Below are 25,097 nucleotides of genomic sequence, written 5' to 3' on the forward strand. Positions count from 1 at the left end.
CATCTAATCCTCCAAGTTAACTTGTGGGCTGATCTCTGAATTACAGAAAGTATCTCCTGGTTTTGTAATCTATTTTAATTTAATTTCAGATTAATGAAAGTAGTAGTGCTTGCATGAAACTAATTTTGAAGAGCACTTTCTGGTACTCTAGGATTCATTGCTCATAGGAGCCTCCTCGTATTGGTGCTCTAATATTCTATTTAGCATGCATGTTCATTTGTTTATCACCTGCCTGCCTTGTATGATATGGACTTAGAAGTACGGTATTACCATGGCAACATCTAAAACAGCTGATTGTGTACTGGTGCAGCTCAATGGGTAATATCTTTTGAGGGTTCACTATTCCTTTTAATGCACAATCTGCCTTCACCACCCATCCTTGATGATATTCACCATGTCTCCCACTGCTTGTAAATATGGGCCTGGAGATTTGTATCCACACTAAAATTGCCATTCTCGGAGATCATTTTGGGTAAATGACTGAAATCATCCCCACATGTTAATCATGTATCTTTGATTACAAACCTGACTATTTGATATTTTGAACAATTTTCTACAACAATCTAATTACCATACCACTTTAATTGAGATTTTTTGTTAACCTTGTTGGGAATCTCATACATGTGGACAATTGCACAAACAGACTGGAGCACTAGATACTCAAAGAGGAGTTGCAAGATACATCAAGGTGGAGTTGTTTCCGCATTTCATTAAAATTGGGCAATGTAGAAGTTTTCCTGGGGTTTTTGAAGAAAATTAACAGTTGAAAACTGAAATTTGAGCCTTTTGTTCTTATCCTTTTAGTATGATACTTTGTAAAATTAGTGTCATCCAGTAGTTCAAAAAATCTAACAGGTGGCACCACCTAAATTATGCAAGATTAACAGAATTTTACTGTATCTGACAAAAATCCCTGTGATAATCGAACTTATAAAAATAGATCCAAGGGAGAAGGGTTTTGACTGTGGTAGAACGGAAAATATAAAGCTTTTTTTAGTGACACAAAGGTAATTTGCTGTTGCGTTTCACAGACCCCACAAGTTTTAGTATTAGGCATAAATGTGTTAGACATGAGTAAAACGTTTGTAGATACAGCTAAACTTGGCTTTGTGTTTGTAGAGGAAGAAAGTTGAATATTACAGGAAGGTATCGATCAACAGTAGAAGAGTAATAAGTGGAACTCCATCAAAAGGTTATAAGTAATGCTTTTGGAGCAGTGTGGCAAACAAAGAAGGAAATAGGGTGCTGAAAAGTGTAGAGGGACTTTGGGCAGAATTTTTCCATGTCCGTGAAGTTGTCAGACTAATTAGATAAGCTGGTTAAAATAAAAGTATATAAGGTACTTTATTGGTTGTTGGTGTGAAGGTTATAGTAAAGCTATATGAAGCCGAAGTCAGGTTATACCTAGACAATTGTATGCAGTTCTCATCATGTAATAGGAAAGGTGTGCTCACACTATAGAAGTTATGAACATGATTTATTTGGATATTGCTACACCTGAAAGATTTTAGTTGAAGAATAATAATAATAATAATAATGGATGGGATTTATATAGCGCCTTTCTAATACTCAAAGCGCTTTACATCGCATTATTCATTCATTCCTCAGTCACACTCGGTGGTGGTAAGCTACTTCTGTAGCCACAGCTGCCCTGGGGCAGACTGACGGAAGCGTGGCTGCCAATCTGCGCCTACGGCCCCTCCGACCACCACCAATCACTCACACACATTCACACACAGGCAAAGGTGGGTGAAGTGTCTTGCCCAAGGACACAACTACAGTATGCACTCCAAGCGGGATTCGAACCGGCTACCTTCCGGTTGCCAGCCGAACACTTAGCCCAATGTGCCATCTGTCGTCCCAAATAAGAATAATTGTCTACACTTTTCAAAGCGAGGTGGGACTGGTGGGTAAAGAGAAAGATGGGAACGGTGAATGCAGAGGTACATTTTCTATGAGATGTATAAAATAGAGTGGTTTAAATGGGACAGATCTATCTTCCTTACCAAAGTTGTCAATAACTAAGGGTCTTAGATGTAACTTGAAAATTATTTTTACCTAAAAAGGACTGGGGAAGCCTACAAAATGCTTTTGCAATGACAGTTAAGGCAAAAAAGCATTTGTCGCAATTTTTCAGAACTTAACTACCTGGTTTAGCTTTTATTGCTGAATTCTATAGGACGAGGTCAGCACTGTGGTGCAGCAGCAGAGTTGCTGCCTTACAGCGCCAGGGGCCTGGGTTCAATTTTGACTATGAGTGTTGTCTGTACGGAGTTTGCAAGTTCCCCACGTGGGTTTTCTCCGGGTGCTTCAGTTTCCTCATGCATTCCAAAGACGTGCAGGTTCTGTGGGTTAATTGGCTTCTGTAAATTGCCCCTAGAGTGTAGGACAGAACTAGTGTACGGGGTGAATGTTGGTCGGCGCGGACTTGGTGGGCCATAGGGCCTGTTTCCACGCTCTATCTTTTAAATTAAAACTAAACTAAAGACTACAGATAGAGTTGAGAAGTAAGATTGGAGTGAATAATTTTAGTTGCTCATCTGGTATTTGGCCTCTTAAAATACACGGTATTCAGTGAAGGAACAAGTATGACTTGCTACCGTTATACAAGACCTTGTTGAAACCACACCTGGAGTATTATGCAAGTTGTGGTCTCTTTACCCAAGTATATACTTGCCATAAAGGAAGTGCAGCAAAGGTTCACCAGACTGATTCCTAGGATGGCAGGGCTACAGTACAAAAAGAGATTAAGTTGACGAGGTTTGTATTCCCGAGAGTTTAGAAGAATGAGAGGGGATTTAATTGAATCTTACAAATTTTTGACAGGGCTAGACAGACTGGGTGTGAGAAGGATGTTTCCCCCTGGCTGGGATAACTGGAATGAGGGGTCAAATCTCAGGTTACAGAGCAAAAGATTTAGGACTAAAATGAGAAATTCTATTACTCATGGTTATTTGCTCCTATAGGACTGTAGATACAATGTGCTAAATATCTTTAGATAGGGAGGGAAACTTCCAGTTGCAAAATGCAAGATAGGGCGTGGGAAGAGAGCATGAATTCTGTAATGGGAAAGATGAGCAGCCATGATCACCTGGAGTGCCATGGCAGATTCAAAGCCAAAGGCCCTAATCCTACATTATGAATGTGATGGGCTGAGTGGCCTCTTGCTGTAAATGTATGCCTTTTCATCCTTAAAGAGATTTGAAGTATTCACATTGGGGTTAAAGTTTATTTATTCAATGTATAGGTTAGTTAACCCATGCCTATAGCCATCAGCTGAATTTTGCTATACATCTGGTATTTGGTTGTATTGCTTCATAACATAATTAATCTACAGCTGGTCTGCATTTTAGTTCCATTGTGATTAGACATTAGAAGCTTGATTCCTGGAAGTATTACTTTGGGGATGTAATATGTCTGGAATATATTATTCCTCAATAATGAATACCATGCACATATGGGTGAAATAATGTTAATATTATAATTTAGGAGGTTAAATGTATTTTTTCTTCTAAATTACATTTTTATGGAAAGATAAAGAGTATATTTAGCTGAACTTAAAATTGGACTGTATTTTATGATTTCAAATTATCAATTGAAGAATTGAACATTTAAAGCTGAAGACAATCATAAGAATAGAGTGTTATTTCACTGTTTGATACCAATATTATTAAAGAACAACGCTTTACTGGTATTTTGTTCTAATTTACTGAAAATATTTTTAAGAAAGAAATAGATGCTGGAAAAATCGAAGGTAGACAAAGATGCTGGAGAAACTCAGCAGCTGAGGCAGGAATAGGAGATGTTTCGGGTCGAGACCCTTCTTCAGACTGATGTGGGTGGAGGCGGGAAAAAGAAAGGAAGAGGCAGGGACAGTAGGCTGTTGGAGAGCTGGGAGGGGGAGGGGAGGGAGGGAGAAAGCAAGGACTACCTGAAATTGGAGAAGTCGGTGTTCATACCGCTGGGGTGTAAACTACCCAAGCGAAAAATGAGGTGCTGCTCCTCCAATTTGCAGTGGGACTCACTCTGGCCATGGAGGAGGCCCAGGACAGAAAGGTCAGATTCGGAATGGGAGGGGGGGTTGAAGTGCTGAGCCACCGGGAGATCAGGTTGGTTAATGCGAACTGAGCGGAGGTGTTGGGCGAAGCGATCGCCAAACCTGCGCTTGGTCTCACCGATGTGGAGCAGGTGACACCTGGAACAGCGGATGCAATAGATGAGGTTGGAGGAGGTGCAGGTGAATCTCTGCCTCACCTGGAAAGACTGTTTAGGTCCTTGGATGGAGTCGAGGGGGGAGGTAAAGCGACAAGTGTAGCATTTCCTGCGGTTGCAACGGAAAGTACCAGGGGAGTGGGTGGTTTGGGTGGGATGGGACGAATTGACCAGGGAGTTACAGAGAGAGTGGTCTCTGCAGAAAGCCGAAAGGGGAGGAGATGGGAAGATGTGGCCAGTGGTGAGACCCCTTTGCAGGTGGCGGAAATGTCGGAGGATTATATGGTTTATTTGACGTCTCTTAGGGTGGAAGGTGAGGACAGGGGGGACTCTGTCCTTGTTACGAGTGGGGGGATGGGGAGTGAGAGCGGAGCTACGGGATATAGAGGAGACACTGATGAGAGCCTCATCTATAGTCGAAGAGGGGAAGCTCCCCCCCCCCCCCCCCCCCCCGCTTCCCTAAATAATGAGGACATCTCCGATGCCCTGGTTTGGAACACCTCATCCTGGGTGCAGATGCGGCGTAGACGGAGGAATTGGGAGTAGGGGATAGAGTCCTCACAGGAAGCAGGGTGGGAAGAAGTGTAGTCCAGATAGCCATGGGAGTCAGTGGGTTTGTAGTAGATGTTGGTCAGTAGTCTGTTACCTGCGATGGAGATAGTGAAGTCTGGAAACAGTAGGGAGATGTCGGAAATGGTCCAGGTGAATTTGAGTGCCGGATGGAAGTTAGTGATGAAATGGATGAAGTCAGTGAGTTCTGCAAGGGTGCAGGAGGTAGCACCAATGCAGTCGTCAATGTAGCGAGGTTCGGGGATAGGGCCACAGTACACCTCGAACAAGAATTGTTCGACGTACCCTGCAAAGAGGCAGGCATAGCTGGGCCCATGTGAGTACCCATAGCTACGCCTTTGGATCTGGAGGAAATGGGAGGAGTCAAGGGAAAAGTTGTTGAGGGTAAGGACCAGCTCCGCTAGGTGGAGGAAAATATTTTTAATGACAGTCAATTTGAATGTGTTAATGCTCAACCACATATTCAGAGTTTAGAAACTGGCAGCTGAACTAAATCGGGGAAACAGGACTTCCTGATGATGTAAAAGTGACATAGAGCTGTTTGTGTAACTCAGACTTAATTGTAATTGGTGGAACTTTTCTGAGATGCACGGAATCTTAATTGGTCTTTCAGCAGGGCTCATACGGTCCTTGAAAGTCCTGGAAGTCGAAACTTTTTCAAGGCCTTGAAAGTCCTTGGATATATTACAGGTCCTTGAAACTTCACTTTTTTGATAAAAGTATTAATTCATGCAATGTGGCGTTTTTCCATTGTTTATAATGCGTTTTTTTAATTAAAAGTTGGGAAGCATTGTTAGATATGTTTGCTAACGACGTTACCTGTAGGAGGGAGGGGTGGAGCACTAGGACCCAGCAGAGTCAGACCACGGTGGAGGTTGTGTGCCTAGTGCTGAGGTGATGGCTCTGGCCCGCTGGTGGCCGATGGAGAGTGAGTATGTGTGTGTGTGTGTGGGTGAGTGCAACTGTTCAATATTTTGTCATATTATTAAATTAAGTATAATATGTTTTATTGTATTAGTTATACACTGGGATGTAGTGATAGTCTATAATCTTGTTTGACCCATTTGGGAGACTAACTTGCCCCCCCCCCCCCCCCCCCCCAGCAAAACCTGAAATGATGCCCCTGTTTGACAGCTCTAGCACCCAAAAAATGAGCACTGCAACACTGGGTAGCGCGGGAACTTACATGTCAGTTTGCCGTAGGCTATCAAGTTGAAGGTTTCAATTACATTTTGAAATTTAAAAATCAGTTCCATCCTTCCCATTAATGTGATTGCATAAAACTTAATTATTTGTTTTAAATTACTTCCATTTGTTTTACTTAAGTTCATTTTTGAGTTCATCTGTCATTTATAAAACTGACGTTTCTTTATTTTTTCCTACGGCCCGCAAAAATGTGCCAAATATATAATGTGGCCCTCATGCTGAAAAGTTTGGAGACCCCTATTGTAAGGTATAATTTTAAAAAACACAGTATAAATTATGGGTAAATAAGCATGGAGTGGTGTCATTTCAAGGTATAATTATCAAAAATGTATCAAAAATTTCCAGTATAAAGGATACCTCTCTAATTAGAGTGAACAAGCAAGGAACAGGTATCATGTTACAAGTAGGTGTAATATAAAATATTTTCGATATGCCTTTACGTGTAAACAAGCAAAGAGTTGGTATCATTTCACGGTATGATTATCATAAATTTTTTGTGTAAATTAAGAAGTGACAAGCAAGTAAAATGTGTTATTTTAAGGTACAATAAAAAAAATTACCGTATAAATTAAGAGTAAACAGGCAAGAAAACTGTGTCATTTCAAGGTACAATTATCAAAAAAAATCTGTATAAATTGGACTCTTCCTCTTTTTTTCCTATCTCATGACTACAGAGGTCAGTGCGACAGGCCTAAAGGGACAATAATGGACACTTTGAAGCAGGCAGGGACAGTGCAGGTTTGCAGGGACTGGTTGAAAGACAAAGTTTTAAATTACCATGGTTTCAGATTGAACAGCTAAGAGATGAGAAAATGGACCGTCAGTGTTATATTAAATGGACCGTCAGTGTTATATTAAAGTACGAATATAGATAAGTTACCCATCTTGTGTATAATTATTATGTCGTTTAGTGTCTTTCTGTGCAACCTGGACTAATGGATTGACTGATCACAGATTTCCCTGAAAATCAGTGTCTATACATCAGAGCACACAATTAACACAACAGAAAACAAGGTATCAACTCTAAATTCCAATGGGCTTTTGGCAATAATTCGAGCTATATCATTGGTTCATTACTTCGAAGGAACGTGGAGTTGAAAGTTGATTTTCTGCTGTTTTCTTTGTACCAGAGATGTGCAAAACATGATTTTCAATCAAATCTGGGATGGTGACCAGCCAACCTTCTTACTTACTTTTATTTGGTGCAGAATCAAATCATGCAATACCAAGTAATTTATATACAAGTCTCCGATAAACCATCAATGAATTTTGGTCCTTGAAAGTCCTTGAACATTTCTTACATTTATAGCTGTTCCAAGTGTACGAACCCTGTTTCAGGAGCCGCTAGATTTTATGCAGTTAATTCTGTTGATATTTTTAATACCTAAATGCAAAGATTTGTCAGGAGTTATTCTATGAACTTTATACTTTGAATAAGAAGTTAATCTTGATCATTTTTCCATTGAATACTGAGATCGTCTTTAATATTGACTATAATTGTAGCTTTTGATCAACTTTGATTTTTTTCCTATAATAACAAATATTGAAACCATTCAGCTAATGGTGAGTTTTATTTGTGAAAATGCTTGTTGATGAAGAACAAGAAATCCTGAATTATAAATGTTATTAATATTTGGGGAAAGAAAAAAATGAATGATTTTGAATGCAAGACATCTAGGAAAGATAGTTACAGCAGAAAATCTCAACCCCTCTGGGAAGCTTACGTTCACAGACCCTTATTATACTCCCTATGCATTCACAAAAGAGATCTGCTGTAACTCCGTTAACAAGTTTACAAACTACACTAGGTCAGATCTTGAACAATGATGAGAGGAAAGAGATGGAGAATTTAGAAAAATTGTGTCAAGATAACAACCTCTCCCTCGATGTCAGCAAGACAAAGGAGCTAGTTAATGACTTTAGTAACAAGGTGGTGTACATGCCTCTCAGCATCTCAGGCCACCTAACAGTAGTAGTGAAGTTGGAGATGGTATCAAACAGGAAATTAGAAATGCGTGCGACAAAGGCAAAACAGTTATAATGGGTGACTTCAATCTACATATAGATTGGGTGAATCAAATTGGCAGGGGTGCTGAGGATTTCTTGGAATGTATGCGGTATAGTTATCTAAATCAACATGTAGAGGAACCAACGAGAGAGCAGGTTATTTTAGACTGGGTATTGAGTAATGAGGAAGGGTTAGTTAGCAGTCTTGTTGTACGTGCCCCCTTGGTCAAGAGTGACCATAATATGGTTGAGTTCTTCATTAGGATGGAGAGTGACATTGTTAATTCAGAAACAATGGTTCTGAACTTAAAGAAAGGTAACTTTGAGGGTATGAGACGTGAATTGGCCAAGATTGACTGGCAATTAATTCTAAAAGGGTTGACGGTGGATATGCAATGGAAGACTGCATGGATGAAGTACAAAAATTGTTCATCCCAGTTTGGCAAAAGAATAAATCAGGGAAGGTAGTGCATCCGTGGATAACAAGGGAAATCAAGGATAGTATCAAAGCGAAGGATGATGCGTACAAATTAGCCAGAAAAAGCAGCATACCAGAGGACTGGGAGAAATTCAGAGACCAGCAGAGGAGGACAAAGGGCTTAATTAGGAAAGGAAAAATAGATTATGAAAGAAAACTGGCAGGGAACATAAAAACTGACTGCAAAGGTTTTTATAGATATGTGAAAAGAAAGAGATTAGTTAAAACAAATGTAGGTCCCTTGCAGTCAGAAACAGGTGAGTTGATCATGGGGAACAAGGATATGGCGGACCAATTGAATAACTACTTTGGTTCCGTCTTCACTGAGGAAAACATAAATAATCTGCCGGAAATAGCAGGGGACCGCGGGTCAAAGGAGATGGAGGAATTGAGTGAAATCCAGGTTAGTCGGGAAATGGTGTTGGGTAAATTGAATGGATTAAAGGCCGATAAATCCCCAGGGCCAGATAGGCTGCATCCCAGAGTACTTAAGGAAGTAGCTCCAGAAATAGTGGATGCATTAGTAATAATCTTCAAAAACTCTTTAGATTCTGGAGTAGTTCCTGAGGATTGGCGGGTAGCAAACGTAACCCACCGTGTCCGCGTCAACCAGCAATCCCCGCATATTAACACTATCCTACACAGTGCCAAACATCCGGGTTCTACACACACTAGGGACAATTTTTACATTTACCAAGCTACTTAACCTACAAACCTGTACATCTTTGCAGTGTGGGAGGAAACCAAAATTCTCGGAGAAAACCCACGCAGGTCACGGGGAGAACATTCAAACTCCGTATAGACAGCATCCATAGTCGGGATGGAACCCGGATGTCTGGCACTGCATTCGCTGTAAGGCAGCAACTCTACCGCTGCGCCACCATGTAGACCAGCCTCCCCACCATCGACTCCATCTTTTCTTCTTACTGCTTCTGGAAAACATCCTTTTTCACCTGATTATTCCCTCTACTGCTCTCTTGAAAGCATCTACCAACAGATTCGGTAATGGCTTTTTTCCCCCACTGTCATCACACTACTGAATGGTCCTCTCCGTAAGCTAGGGTGTCAATCTGATCTTCCAACCTGCATCATTATGAACCTCAGTTTTGCAGAAAATAAATTGTGCATCATGCAGCTTTAATTAACAAAGAAAATATTTTGTTAAAGATTGAACCTAGCTAGAGTATTTATTTAATCAGCTAATCACCACCAATAGTTTATTCTGCATCCACCAACATGCCGTTACATTTTATTAAAACATATTTTTCTATCGATAAAGCAATGTACTGAGCATATATTTAGTAACAATGTAACAAGGCCTGTTTTAGATATAGTGTAGCATATTGGACTAGGTAAGCTTGAATTAACTAGTTTTTGAGAAATAGTGGGGATAAGCTTGGAAATTATATCCCAGCTGATCTTGTCTCGGTTGGGGGTAAGCTTCTAGAATACATAATATAAGATGAATTTAGTGAACAGCTATTTGAAGACAATTTTGATATTTAGACAACTGAAGAATGTACTTAGCTTGCTTGAGGAAACAAAGGACGTGCCTGAGGTATCGATGGGATTCACAAAATAGTTAGGTTTCAGAAATCAAGGCCCTCCTGCATTGAAATGAATGTAACCGCATGAATGAAAACATTTATATTCCCTAAATTAAATGGAGAATGTACACATTGATTCGGAGGAATGGGTAGAGAGATAGTTTATTATACAAGACCATAGAGTAGTCCATTTTGGTTACCATGATGCATGCTCTTAATAACAACATTTGGGATATTTCCTTTTCATTGGTGGGCTGAGGTAAATTAAGTAAAGTGGATTGAAATGGATTCCAGCTTAATGACATCACAGGAGACTAAATAGTACTTATCTGGCACATTGACGGTCCATTTGTAATGTCTCGGTCTTGCTGGATGCAGCCAGGAACTTAATTTGCTTGGGAGATGCAAATTGAGCATCAGTAAACGTTCCTACACCTGACGAATGATGGAACGATAGTTATGAGAGCTTATGGCATTAGCATAGGACATAACCTGAGATAGCCGTGCAGTGATACCCGGGAGCTAGTGATTGTCTTTCAAAACCGCAATTATCTTATTGCTAAAAATACATCTATTGATGATCCTGAACATTGATGTAACCTGGGGTCATCGGGTCTTTCAACATCAGACACCCTCACCCAGGCGACCCAGCCGTGGTTGATCAGACCACGACTTGTGTTCAGGTGGCATTCGCTCCTCCCCATGGACCTTCTCTCCTGATCCAGAGCCATCTCGAGGCCCTCTCCGCTGCCTCTGTGGTGTTCTTGATGGCCTTTCTCCTCGCCACTCCGTTGATGCCCAGTGCACTCAAGGCTTTGTAGAGCGATTGCCCTGCAGCCAACCTCGATGGACATACACCTTGCCTTCCAGCCCTGCTTACTGCAGTCTATGACCAGCTCTTCATACTTCGTCATCTTCACTTTGTCGACGTCCTCGTCGAACTGATGCCAGACTGCCGTCTTGCAGGCCTGAGGCCATTTGACTCGAACCTTCTCCGGAGAACTGTTCTGAGGAACTAGTTGCGCCACTTGGAGGCTTCGGGCTCTATGGGGTGATTCCGGGCCCGGCTCCTCCTGCGTCTCACCAGGTAAAATACCTGTGCGATAGTGTATGTTAACACATGCTTCCAACTAGAGCATTTTCCCCATGATGCCCATTGATTTCAATTTTGTTTGAACTTTCTGATGGCACATTTGGTTATGTGCTGACTTTATCAGTGGTACTTTCCTCTTACCTCTGGTCTGTATATGAACCAAGGCAACAAAGAGGACTGGAGCCAAGTAGTCCTGATGAAAGTAAGCTGTACCAATTATTAAATGCTGCTTGATAGCACAATTGAAAACACCTTGCATCACTTTGATGATTATGAGCATATGGATTGGCAGGTAATAATTGGGTTGAATTTATTCTGTTTAGTTTAATTTATTATTGTCATGTGTACTGAGGTACTGTGAACAACTTTTTGTTGCATGCTATCTAGTTAACGAAAAGATTATACATGATCACAATTAAACTGCCCACAGTGTACAGACAGATACAGGATAAAGGGTATAACATTTAGTGCAATATAAAGTCCAGTAAATATGGTTTGAAGGTCTCCAATGAGGTAGGTGGGCTGCTCTAGTTGGGGAGAGGATGATTTTGTTGCTTGATAATGGCTGGATCTAGAGGTATGCATTTTCAAACTTCTGTACCTCTTGCCTGATGGGAGAGGGGAGAAGAGGGAGAGTGACCAGGCTGAGACTGGTCGGTGATTATGTTCGTGGCCTTGCCAGGGCAGTTTGAAGTGTAGATGGACTCAATGTAAGGGAGATTAGGTTGTGTGATGGTCTAGGCTACGTCCACAACTCTGCAATTTCTTGGGGTTTGTTCCCAAACCATGCTGTGATGCAATCCAATGTTCTCTTGACTCTGGATCGGTTCCTGTGGACTGGAGGGTAGCCAATGTAACTTCACTTTTTAAGAAAGGAGGGAGAGAGATAAAACGGGGAATCTAGTTTGCCTTACATCAGTAGTGGAGAAGATGCTTGAGTTGATTATTAAAAATGTTATTGTAGCACATTTGGAAAGCAGTGACAGGATTGGTTAAAGTCTTCATGGATTTATGAAGGGGATATCATGGTTGACTAATCTTCTGGAATGTTTTGAGGATGTAACAAGTAGAATGAATAAGGGAGAACCAGTGGATGTAGTGTATCTGGACTTTCAAAAAGCCTTTGACAAGGTCCCACACAAGAGATTAGTCTGCAAAATTAGAGCACATGGTATTGGGGTAGGGTATTGACATGGATAGAGAACTGGTTGGCAGACAGGAAGCAGAGTAGGAATTAACGAGTCCTTTTCAGAATGGCAGACAGTGACTAGTGGGGTGCCGCAAGGGTCGGTGCTAGGACCCCAGTTATTTACAATATATATTAACGATTTAGACGAGGGTATTAAATGTAACATCTTCAAGTTTGCGGATGGCACAAAGTTGGGTGGCAGTGTGAGCAGCGAGGAGGATACTGAGGCTGCAGGGTGACTTCAATAGGTTAGGTGAGTGGGCGGATGCATGGCAGATGCAGTGTAATGTGGATAAATGTGTGGTTATCCACTTTGGTGGCAAGAACAGGAAGGCAGATTATTATCTGAATGGTGTTAAGAAGAAAAGGTAAGCCATTTTGGACTAAGATGTGAAAAAACGTTTTCACCCAGAGAGTTGTAAATCTGTTGAATTATCTGCCACAGAAGGCAGCGGAAGCCAATTCACTGAATGTTTTCAAGAGAGAGTTGATTTAGCTCTTAGGGCTAAAGGAATCAGGGGATTTGGGGGAAAAGCAGGAATGGGGTACTGATTTTGGATGATCAGCCATGATCGTATTGAATGACGGTGCTGGTTTGAAAGGCTGAATGGCCTACTACATCTATTTTCTATGTTTCTTTGTGTCAGATTAGGAAAAGGGGAGGTGCAATGAGACCTGGGTCACTGAAAGGAAGCATGGAGTTACAGCAGGCAGTGAAGAAAGCTAATGGCATGTTGGCCTTCATGCGAGTTTAGGTGCAAGGAGGGCCTATTGCAGTTGTACAGGGCCCTGGTGAGACCACACCTGGAGTATTGTGCAATTTTGGTCTCCTATTTTGAGGAAAGACATTATTGCTATTGAGGGAATGCAGCATAGGTTCACCAGGTTAATTCCCAGGATGACGGGACTGAAATATGATGAAAGAATGGGTCGACTAGGCTTGTATTCAGCCATGATCATATTGAATGGCGGTGCTGGCTCGAATGGCTGAATGGCCTACTCCTGCATCTATTTTTCTATGTTTCTTCTGTCTAACACACCTGAAAATTGATGAGTGAGACCCCAGAAAGCTGCATAATGTTGCTTCAAAAATTGTTCTATTCTGTTCCTTGATTAAACTTTCTGCTGTAATTACTGGACAGGTTTGATTGTGAAGAATAAGTTCATTTTAATTATGAGTACAGTTTAAAAATAGTATTTGATTCACAATTAAATACTTTAAATTGCAGGTGAAGGGAAATGGTACAGAAACATAGATTACTATCGAATGGATGGATCCACAAGTGCACAAACAAGAAAAAAATGGGCAGAAGAGTTCAACGATGAAACAAATGTCAGGTATTAGGACTGAAAAGCTTTTTGATCTCAAAATTCTGCAAATATCTAGTTAATTTTAACATATAAATGAAAGAAATGTAAAAATTAATTTTGGTGTTTAAAAATAATTGAAATATTAACAGATTATTGAATGGCATTGCTCAAGCTGATTATACTAGATTAATCTAGGAATTCACTTTTAATATGCTTGAATAACTCACTAATTTAATATGTTTCTCTGGAGAGTTGGAGGCTAAGGGTAACCTGATAGACGAATACAAAAATCTGACCATAATAGGGTAGATAGTCGGTCTTTTTCCCGGGATGGAAATGTCAAACACTGAAGGGCAAAGATTTAACATAGGAGGGGGAAAATTTTAAGAAGGAGATTTGTAAGTCAAGTTTTTAGACAGTGGTGAATACCAGAGGCAGTGGTAGAGATAGATACAATAGCTATGATTAAGAGGCATTTAGACATTCACGTGAACAGGCGGGGAATAAAAGGATATGTGCAGGGAGGTGAGATTAGTTTAAATTGGCACCATATTCAGCACAGTCATGATGCAACCTATTTCTTTTTTTTTTCTTCTTTTGTTTTTGGATATTAAGATTTTTTACTACACGAAACATTGATACATTGAACTATCTCCAAAAAAACAGACTGTTTATTGTGAACAATACGTCTTGTCCTAGGTTGTATACAATCCTATTAATCAAACAGTGCTCATTATTGAATTTATGATGCTTAACAAATTGCAACATATTTGGCATTATATTTAACAAATTGCATAATTTTTTTAATTTTTTTTAATTTTTTTTATTAGAAGTAGACATATTATAAAGTATAGTTACATATTATAGTAAAAAGACTTTTCATATACATCAGTCATACATTATTAAGATTTTCAATTATCAATTACTTCTGCTTCTAGTGTTTTTATTTTTTATAGAAAGAGAGAGAAAGAGAGGGTAGAAAGTTACAAATAAAAAAAAACAGAAAAACAGAGGAGGTGGAATGGGTTACCTGTAATACGTCAATGGAGATAGGTTCGTAGATTATAAAGTATAGCTTTTCATCTGATCCTGAGTTCAAGTTTCAGTTGGGTCCTCGTGCTGTGCCAATCTATCCCTTCAGATAGTTAATGAATGGAGCCCAGATTTTATCGAAAATATCTTGTTTGTCCATTAAGACAAGTCTAATTCTTTCTAAGTATAGGGTCTCCGACATTTCCGTAATCCACATATTAATTGTGGGGGTTGTAGGGCCGTTCCAAAATTTTAATATTAATTTTTTCCCGCTTATACTGTAGTCGAGGAAATTTCTTTGGTTTGTTGTGAGTGTTAAACTTTGTTCTGATATTCCAAGTATTATTAATTTTGTGTTTGGGTCCAGTTTTGTATTAATCACTTCTGAAATTATTTCAAAAATATCAGTCCAGAAATGTTTAAGTTTTATACAGTTTGCAAACGTATGTGTTAAATTAGCCTCTAGATGTAGACATTTATCACAAATAGGAGAGATTTGTGGGAAGATTCTATTTAGTTTTATTTTAGAGTAGTGTAGTCTATGTAAAACCTTGAATTGTATTAAAGTATGTCTGGCATTTAATGAACATTGATGTATTTGTTGTAAACTTTCGTCCCACATATCTTTCGTTATAGGGTGACCTATTTCATTTTCCCATTTGTATCTATATGGTTCGGTCGGTGGTACCTCGTTGTTTAGTAGGGTGTTATAAATATAAGCTATTAGTTTTTCAGTATTAGGATGCTTGTTCAAACATTCCTCAAGAATTTCTGATTCCCTATTCCTGTAGACTTGTGTATTAGATTTAACATAATCTCTAACTTGTAGATATCTGAAGAAATTATTTGAGTGCAGTCCATAATTCTGTTGTAACTCTTGAAATGAAAGAAAAGTGCCTTTCCCATAAAGATGTCCAATATTTTTGATTCCATAATTTTTCCATTGTGTGAAACCTTTGTCCATAAAGGATGATTTGAATGAAGGATTATTTACAATGGGAAGGCATAGTGGTATATTATTCAATTTTAAATCTTTTTTTATTTGTTTCCAAATTCGTGTTCCACTATGTATTATGGGGTTTTCTTTATAGGTTTTTTTGTGCAGTTTTGTGGGGGCAAATATGATCGGACCTATTTCAAAAGGTAGACAGTCTTCCTTTTCCATCATTAACCAATCTGGTTGTCGATCCATTTCTTCCAGCCAGAAATTCATGTTTTTAATATGGACTGCCCAAAAATAAAATAAGAAATTTGGCAAAGCCAAACCTCCATTTATCTTTGACTTGCATAAATGTTTTTTACTTATTCTATGATTCTTATAATCCCAGACAAAACTTGTAACAATGGAGTCGACTTTTTTGAAAAAAGTTTTTTGAATATATATCGGAATTAATTGAAATAGGTACAGCAGTTGCGGTAAAAAAATCATTTTTATAGCATTAATTCTCCCAAGCATAGAAATGGGGAGTGTTTTCCAGTATTGAATATTCTTATGTAGTTTATTCAGTAAGGGTGGGAAATTTAGTTTAAATAAAGAGGTATATGTCTTAGTTACATAGATTCCTAAGTATTTAAATTTATCTTTAACTATTTTAAAAGGGGATTGTTGTATTGCATGTAAATTGAATTTTGTTATTGGCATGATTTCACTTTTATTCCAATTAATTCTATATCCCGAAAACTGACCAAATTGAGTTATTAGATTTAATAAGTTTGGAATACTAGTTTCTAACTTTGTAATATATATTAGTACATCATCTGCATATAAGGAAATTTTATTCCTTGTGTCTCTAGTATTGTATCCATATATTCCTGGATGGTTTCTAACGCTTTCTGCTAGGGGTTCGATTGCAAGAGCAAATAATAGTGGGGATAGTGAACATCCTTGTCTACAGCCTCTAGAGAGATTAAATTTAGTTGATAACATTTTGTTTGTTAATATTCTGGCTGTTGGATTAGAATATAACAATTTAACCCATGTACAGTACTTCTCTCCTAGTTGAACATTTTCCATCACCGAAAATAAATATGGCCATTCTACCTGGTCAAATGCTTTTTCAGCATCTAACGAAATAATTACTAGATCTGCATTAGGAATTCTATTGGAGTATATAATATTAAATAATCTTCTCAGATTATAAAATGAATAACATTTTGGGATAAACCCTGTTTGGTCGGGATGTATTAATTTACTGATCACTAAGCTCAATCTATTAGATAAAATTTTAGTTAATATTTTCTGATCAGTATTTAAGAGGGCTATAGCTCTGTATGAACCTGGGTCTTCAAGATCCTTGTCCGTTTTTGGTATGAGTATGATTGTAGATTCATTTAGAGTTTCTGGGAGATTCTGTTGAGTGTAGGCGTATTTGTACATTGTCTGTAGGCGTGGGGAAAGCAACCTATTTCTGTGCTGTACTTTTCTATAGTTTTCTATGAAATCTTAGGCACGAAGACAATGCTGGATGTTGAACCGGTTCAGACCATACTTAGTGAAACATTGTGAATAGAGCTTTAAGGTGAGAGGGACAACGTATAAAGGAAATGTACGGGGCAAGTTTTTTGTTTTTTTTGCAGAGGGTGGTGAGTGCCCTGAAATGTTTTTGCTGAGGGTGATGGTAGTGGAGGCAGATATACGATAGATGCATATAAGGCACATGGAAAGGCAGGGAATAGAAGGATATGGATTACATGCAGGCAGGTAAGAATTGGTCTTGGCATTATGTCTGGCACAGACAATGTAGGCCAAAGTTCCTATACCGTACTGTTGCATGTTCTACGAATACCTGGTATATACATTGAATTTAATGTTTTATTGTTTTATTAACTAGATGAATATGAAATATGATTGTAATATTTTTGGACATGCAGTATAAGTATATTAATGGATGAGAGAACAGGTTATGGAGCAATAGATGGCTTAAGATTGATGAGAATGCTCTGAGAACCAGCATAGACTGGATTGGCTGATCTGGCTTACTACCTTACAACAATATAAATACAAATAAATCCTTAAACACAGCATAAATTGTTCCTGAACTTTGTTTAATGTTGAATGTGTGGTGTTTATCCTTCATTATGCTTATGGTTGCAAGCATAAAGAAGGATAATTAGATTATTAGTAGGTAATGTATGCCTTCTGTTCTGGAAATTTGGAACTTGTAAATAGGGAGTCACCAGCATGCCTTAATCAATTTGATGAATCCTTATTAAGATGCACAATCTAAAGGAGGAACTGCAAGATAGAATATTAATTTCAATGAAAACTTACAGAAGGCAAAATAAAGGGAAAGAAAAATGGGAGTTTTGGTTTATTACTAGCACTAATGACTGCAGGGGTATGTCCATACACATGTAACTTTTCGGTGGCAAGGGGTTGCTTTTGATAATAATTACTCTATTAAAAATTCAAATGCACTTTAATGTGTCAGCTTCACATTTTTCCTGGTACATTCAGTGGGTCACTAACCTAACTTCACAATTCATTGTGCCTTATTAGTTCAATTTCTTGGTGAGGCAATTAATAGTACTGCAAAGATGTATTGCAGACTGGACAGCATCTTCTGTATTTCCTAATTGTGTCTGGAATTGCTGGATGTTGATCACTTACATTGATTATGATATTTAAAACACATTTAAGCAATGTAGCAACAACATTAGAGTGATATGGACAGATGGAGGCAAATCAAGTAGGCAACGGTGGGCATTGGGCCAAACAGCCTGTTTTCATGCTATATAACTTTAATTGTGAGCAGTTGGCATTGCCAATAATTAATTGCAGTAAAAATGTGGACAAAGATTTGTAAAAAATGAATTTGAGCAAATGAAACTGAAATCTTTTCACGAGATCTTCTAAACATTTCTATAAGTATTTCGCTTTTTTTATATTGCAAAGAGAAAAATGTAATCATTTTAAACTAAATAAAAATACAGTAGGCAAACTTATCATAATAGAATTGTAAAGGTGGTTTACATAACTGCCATATACTACATTATTACAAAAACAAAATCAAAATACAGGTGCACAACCTTTTATCCGAAAGCCTTGGGACCAGACACTTTTCGTAATTCAGAATTTGTCGGTCTTCGGAATGGAAATTTTTTAGCGTAGATTTTAATGGCTGGCTCAGTGATAGAGTGCTCGGCTCATATCCGCAAGGTCGCGAGTTTGCGCCTTGATCCCGGCAGTTACTCGGTCGCGAGTTTGAGTCATCAATGTCGTTTTTTCTTGCAGAATAAATGTCTGTATGAAATGCAGTGTGTTGAATGAATTCCTGAATTTGTAAATGTGCCCGCAGCATTGAATCACCTCTCGCACTCATGTCATCCTAGCGGGGCTACATGCCCTTAGGTGGCCTAGCTCGGGGATTCTTGAATCCCCGAGCTAGGTCGCGAGTTTGCGCCTCGATCCTGGCAGTTACTCGGTCGCGAGTTTGTGTCTTCAATGTAGTTTTTTCTTGCAGAATAAATGTTGGTATGAAATGCAGTGTAGGAGAGGTGTACTGACTGTGTGGGCAGAACTTTGGAAGTGATTGCCCACCAGTCTAAAACGCCGCTGTGTCTCCCTGTCCCTGGGATAGCAGGGGGCGATCAAACAGCACAATACCCCCTCCCCCTCCAACTCCAGAGGAATCCGCTCCCCGATGGGCCGCTACGGCGACAAGTGGCAGTTCGCCCACAGCCCGAGCTGCGCCCCCTCATCCGCCACCCCAAGAACAAGACGTACCTTGCACACCATCAGCTTCTTCCCCTACGTGCTCCCCTGGAGTTGGAGCGGGGCTGGGCTGGAGTTGCTGCTGGCTGTGGGTCTCTGGGATCTCCGTGCTTGCAGTGGGCCTGGGGGTCGGTGTCCCGTTGGTCCTGACGTCTCCGGCCACCCCCCTGGACTGGATCTGAGACTGGGAACTGTGCCGCCCTTGCCCCCTCCCTCTGCAACTGCAAACAACCCCACTCTCCTGCAAGGGCGGTACAGTTCCCGGAGGATGGCAGGTGGCCGGAGACGTCAGGACGAACAGGAACCCGCTCCCCGATGGGCCCCTACGACGCCCCGAGATGCGCCCCGTCATCCGCAACCCAGGTTCCTCTGTAGTTGGAACCAACGATCTTTGGTTGGAACGGGGCTGGGCTGCTGCTGGCTGTGGGTCTCTGGGATCTCCATGCTTGCAGTGGGCCTGGGGGTCGGTGTCCCGATGAGGGGGCGCAGCTCGGGGAACGGCTTCTGGTGGTCCTGACGTCTCCGACCAGTTTGCAGTTTTCCTCTGTAGTTGGAGCGGGGCTGGGCTGGGCTGCTGTTGGCTGTGGGTCTCTGGGATCTCCGTGCTTGCGCTTGAAAACGTTCACCGAGGGCGGCCCGCAGAGGTGACAGCAGAACCTCCGGTCGGTCCTCGAAGAAAGGGGAACTAAATCCCCATTCATAAAAGAAGGTGAGGGTATATTGCGCGGGAAGGTTAATAATTGACAATCTGCTGCTGCCTGCCCGCTGAGTTAAAAAGTTCCCACGGTAGACTCACGATATCATGAGTCTACCGTGGGAACTTTTTAACTCAGCGGGCAGGCAGCAGCATATTGTCAATTATTAACCTTCCCGCGCAATATACCCTCACCTTCTCTTTTATGAATGGGGATTTAGTTCCCCTTTCTTCGAGGACCGACCGGAGGTTCCGCTGTCACCTCTGCAGGCCGCCCTCGGTGAACGTTCTCAAGGACCTTTCTTCAAGGACCGAAAAAATGGCCGCTATTCGGAGGTTTTCGTTATTTAGATCTTCGGATAAAAGGTTGTGCACCTGTACTAAAATCTGAAAAAGGAGCAGAAAATGCATTTTCTTTGAATTATTTTGCTTCTTTTTCCATGAATGCTTCCTGATCTGAGCATTTTCTCGTCATGTTTGCTTGGTGTTCTCTATAAATGAAATTGTATGGAATTAGGGTTGTATTTATTTTCTTTTTCTCTCCTTTTGTATGTGTTTTTTGACTTTTTCAACTGTCATAATGTGTAGAGAGCCAGTATAACAGTGTTATCTTGAATGCACCACTAAAATGTTTATTCATATTTGTTAACTTTGATTATCTCTGTGCAATTGTTTGTGAAAGGGGTCGTCTATTCATCATTTCCACAAAAGCTGGATCTCTGGGGATTAATCTTGTGGCTTCCAACCGTGTCATCATTTTTGATGCCTCCTGGAATCCTTCATATGACATCCAGAGCATCTTTCGAGTTTATCGTTTTGGACAGTTAAAGCCAGTCTTTGTGTACAGATTCTTGGCTCAGGTAAAAATGACATACCTTTATGTGCATGCATAATTTCCTTTTTTGTAAAGATAGTTTGAATGGACATTATTTCACATAATTTGTGTGGGGTGGGAAATCATTTATAATGGTGCTGTGGATTGAACCCAATTTTTTCACAAAAATATGTGTAAGAAGTTTGTTCCTCTATTAATGCTTAGATATTGTGAAATTTTTTATCATCAAAAATCAAAAATAAAATTTTGTGCAAACAGATATTTCGACTTGAAAAAATAGATTACTATTCTTTTCTCAGTGTATTCAAAACTAATCTAAATGTGTATAGGGAAATAAATTCTTGATATGCGCCTTTCTCAAAACGTGTGGGTGCAGTTTTTCTATTAATTACTAAAGAAACCTTGCCTTTGCAGCAAATATGAAGCATCCTTGAAATTAGAATCATGAATCACATTTTAAAGTTACTTCTCACTTTCTTTTTGTCCTTTTATTGGTCTCCCTAATTTCTTCAGAGTGTTCTTGGTGTATGTATTGGTTATGAAATATTCCCTTCAATTTCTTTAAAAAAGCATGGAAAGCTAATTTGAACCTTGAAATAGAAAATATGGATAAAGCAAGAGCAAAATAAGCCACAGTTTCACTATTGGATTCAGTTGTTTAACTTTGGCAGAGTTATATTAGCTTTTGCTTATTTCCCTTAAGAAATTGGCACGGGGGAGTCTGTCGCAAATTTGAAGTAATTGAGTTGAAGTTTGAGTACCACTACAATTGATGTATTTTTGGATTTTAAGAAATTCCAGGCAGAAACGGTTTATTTTCTGGAGTTTATTTGCTTCTTTTTAAATTCTATCCAAATTACAGCAGTGTGAAGTAGTTGAGCACGAATTCAATGTAAACACAATTTCTTTGTACGCTTAAATTCCATATTTTGAATGTTTCCACTTCCATAATACCATCAACAAAGTTCACTGGTCACACAAGGACAGAATACCTTTAGGTGCAGAATTTTTATTCTGAGATTATTAACACATTTGTGGGAGGGAAATAAATTCCTAAATACTTGTGATAATTGTGATTACACTTTTGTAATAAGTTCTTATTTAACATCATCCTGTTGAATTTAATTTATTGGTGAAATAATTTGTTATGTCACATGCTGCTGATCCATAAATTATCATGCATATTTACTTAAAACAAAGCTGTATTTTGTTGTGTTTTAAGTATATAGTTTTACCACATCTTAATCATCAGTTAGCGATTAAATTAAATGGGACTATAGAAGCAGGAGCTGATATCATGAGTAAGATATTTTGTAAGTGGTGTCAATTGGGCAACACCTACTGTTCCAAGAAATATATGAAGGGAAACTCATTCGCATTCCAGTTATCTGGCTTTAATGTTTAAGCTTTTTCAATTGTGATTTTGGAATAATTATCACAGATTACCACCAAATTTGCTTGATAATTTGATCTGCTAAACATTACAGAAATAAATTTGAAGTAATGTAATACAGTTCCCTCCATAATGTTTGGGACAAAGGCCCGTCATTTATTTATTTGCCTCTGTAATCCATAATTTGTGATTTGTAATAGAAAAAATTACATGTGGTTAAAGTGCGCACTGTCAGATTTTAATAAAGTCCATTTTTACACATTTTGGTTTCACCATGTAGAAATTGCAGCTGTGTTTATACATAATCCCTCCGTTTCAGCGGACCATAATGTTTGGGACACATGGCTTCCCAGATGTTTGTAATTGCTCAGGTGTGTTTCATTGCCTCCTTAATGCAGGTATAAGAGAGCTCTCAGCACATGGTCTTTCATCCAGTCTTTCCATCACCTTTGGAAACTTTTATTGCTGTTTATCAACATGAGGACCAAAGTTGTGCCAATGAAAGTCAAGTAAGCCATTATGAGATTGAGAAACAATAATAAAACTGTTAGAGACATCAGCCAAACTTAGGCTTACCAATATCAACTGTTTGGAACATCATTAAGAAGAATGAGAGTACTGGTGAGTTTACTAATCTCAAAGGGACTAGCAGGCCAAGGAAAATCTCCACAGCTGATGACAGAAGAATTACATAGAAACATAGAAAATAGGTGCAGGAGTAGGCCATTCGGCCCTTCGAGCCTGCACCGCCATTCAATATGATCATGGCTGATCATCCAACTCAGTATCCTGTACCTGCCTTCTCTCCATACCCCCTGATCCATTTAGCCACAAGGGCCACATCTAACTCCCTCTTAAATATAGCGAATGAACTGGCCTCGACTACCTTCTGTGGCAGAGAATTCCAGAGATTCACCACTCTCTGTGTGAAAAATGTTTTCCTCATCTCGGTCCTAAAAGATTTCCCCCTTATCCTTAAACTGTGACCCCTTGTTCTGAACTTCCTCAACATCGGGAACAATCTTCCTGCATCTAGCCTGTCCAACCCCTTAAGAATGTTGTACGTTTCTATAAGATCCCCCCTCAATCTTATAAATTCTAGCGAGTACAAGCCGAGTCTATCCAGTCTTTCTTCATATGAAAGTCCTGACATCCCAGGAATCAGTCTGGTGAACCTTCTCTGTACTCCCTCTATGGCAATAATGTCCTTCCTCAGATTAGGAGACCAAAACTGTACGCAATACTCCAGGTGTGGTCTCACCAAGACCCTGTACAATTCTGTCTATGATTAGAGAAAAATCCTCATACACCTGTCTGACAGATCAGAAACACTCTTCAGGAGTCCGTTGTGGATTTGCCAATGACCACTGTCCGCAGAAGACTTCATGAACAGAAATACAGAGGCTACACTGCAAGATGCAAACCACTGGTTAGCTGCAAAAATAGGATGGCCAGGTTACAGTTTCCCAAGAAGTACTTAAAAGAGCAACTACAGTTCTGGAAAAAGGTCTGGTGGCAGATTAACTTATATCGCAGAGATGGCAAGAGCAAAGTATGGAGGAGAGAAGGAACTTCCCAAGATCCAAAGCATACCACCTCATCTGTGAAACACAGTGGCGGGGGTGTTATGGCCTGGTGAAGGTACTGGCTCACAGTACCTTCTGATGGTAGTAGCATAATGAATTCTGAAGTGCAGACACATCCTATCTGCTCAAGTTCAAACAAATGCCTCAAAACTCATTGGCCGGCAGTTCATTCTAGCAATGCAATGATCCGAAACATACAGCTAAAGCAACAAAGGAGTTTTTCAAAGCTAAAACATGGTCAATTCTTGTATGGCTGTCAATCACCTGATCTGAACCCAATTGAGCATGCCTTTTATATGCTGAAAAGAAAACTGAAGGGGACTGGCCCCCAAAACAAGCATAAGCTAAAGATGGCTGCAATACAGGCCTGGCAGAGCATCACCAAAGAAGACACCCAGCAACTGGTGATGTCCATGAATCGCAGACTTCAAGCAGTCATTGCATGCAATCGATATGCAACAAAATACTGAACATGATTACTATCATTTGCATGACATTGCTGTGTCCCAAACATTATGGGGCCCTGAAATGGGGGAACTATGTATAAACACAGCTGTAATTTCTACATGGTGAAACAAAAATGTATAATAATACCCTTTAATAAATCTGACAATGTGCACTTTAACCACATGTGATTTTTTTTCTATTACAAATCTCAACTTGTGGAGTGCAGAGGCAAATAAATAAATGATAGGTCTTTGTCCCAAAAATTATGGAGGGCACTGTATATAAGAAATCCTACATGATTTCAGGGAATAACATGGTCTATTGTTCTCCTAACCTACTCTTGTCAGATAAGTACATTGACAACAGGACTCATACAATTGCCCATTACAATTGGGTGGATTATGGAGGGCATGGGAATAAAGAGTATCTGGATAAATATAAAATTCTATGTTAACTCCAGGGAACCATGGAGGAAAAGATTTATGATCGACAAGTAACAAAACAGTCACTTTCATTCCGCGTGGTCGACCAGCAACAGATTGAGCGTCACTTCACAATGAATGAATTAACTGAACTCTACACTTTTGAGCCAGATCAGCTGGATGATCTAAACACTGAAAAGAAGAAGAAAAGAGATACTCCAATGCTGCCAAAGGTTTGGTTCTTTCCTAATTTCAATGTTCATCAATAATTTTATATTTACATTTTGGATGTACACTTGGATTAGAAATTTCACTTGCATCTGTCTTTGAGATTAGACAATAGGTGCACGAGTAGGCCATT

At 39.6% G+C, this 25,097-nt stretch overlaps 1 protein-coding gene across 8 annotated transcripts in view; it reads left to right on the forward strand.

The window, feature by feature from the left end:
* atrx (ATRX chromatin remodeler) overlaps positions 1-25,097 on the forward strand; it is a 246,827-nt gene that overhangs the window by 188,833 nt on the left and 32,897 nt on the right. For all 8 annotated transcript variants that reach the window (XM_033030134.1, XM_033030129.1, XM_033030127.1 and 5 more), the window contains 3 exons: positions 13,532-13,640; positions 20,736-20,913; positions 24,775-24,969. In XM_033030134.1, the coding sequence (XP_032886025.1) occupies positions 13,532-13,640; positions 20,736-20,913; positions 24,775-24,969 (482 nt within the window). The remainder of the gene's footprint in view (positions 1-13,531; positions 13,641-20,735; positions 20,914-24,774; positions 24,970-25,097) is intronic.

This window comes from Amblyraja radiata, chromosome 12, assembly GCF_010909765.2.
Source record: "Amblyraja radiata isolate CabotCenter1 chromosome 12, sAmbRad1.1.pri, whole genome shotgun sequence".
NCBI lineage: Eukaryota > Metazoa > Chordata > Chondrichthyes > Rajiformes > Rajidae > Amblyraja > Amblyraja radiata.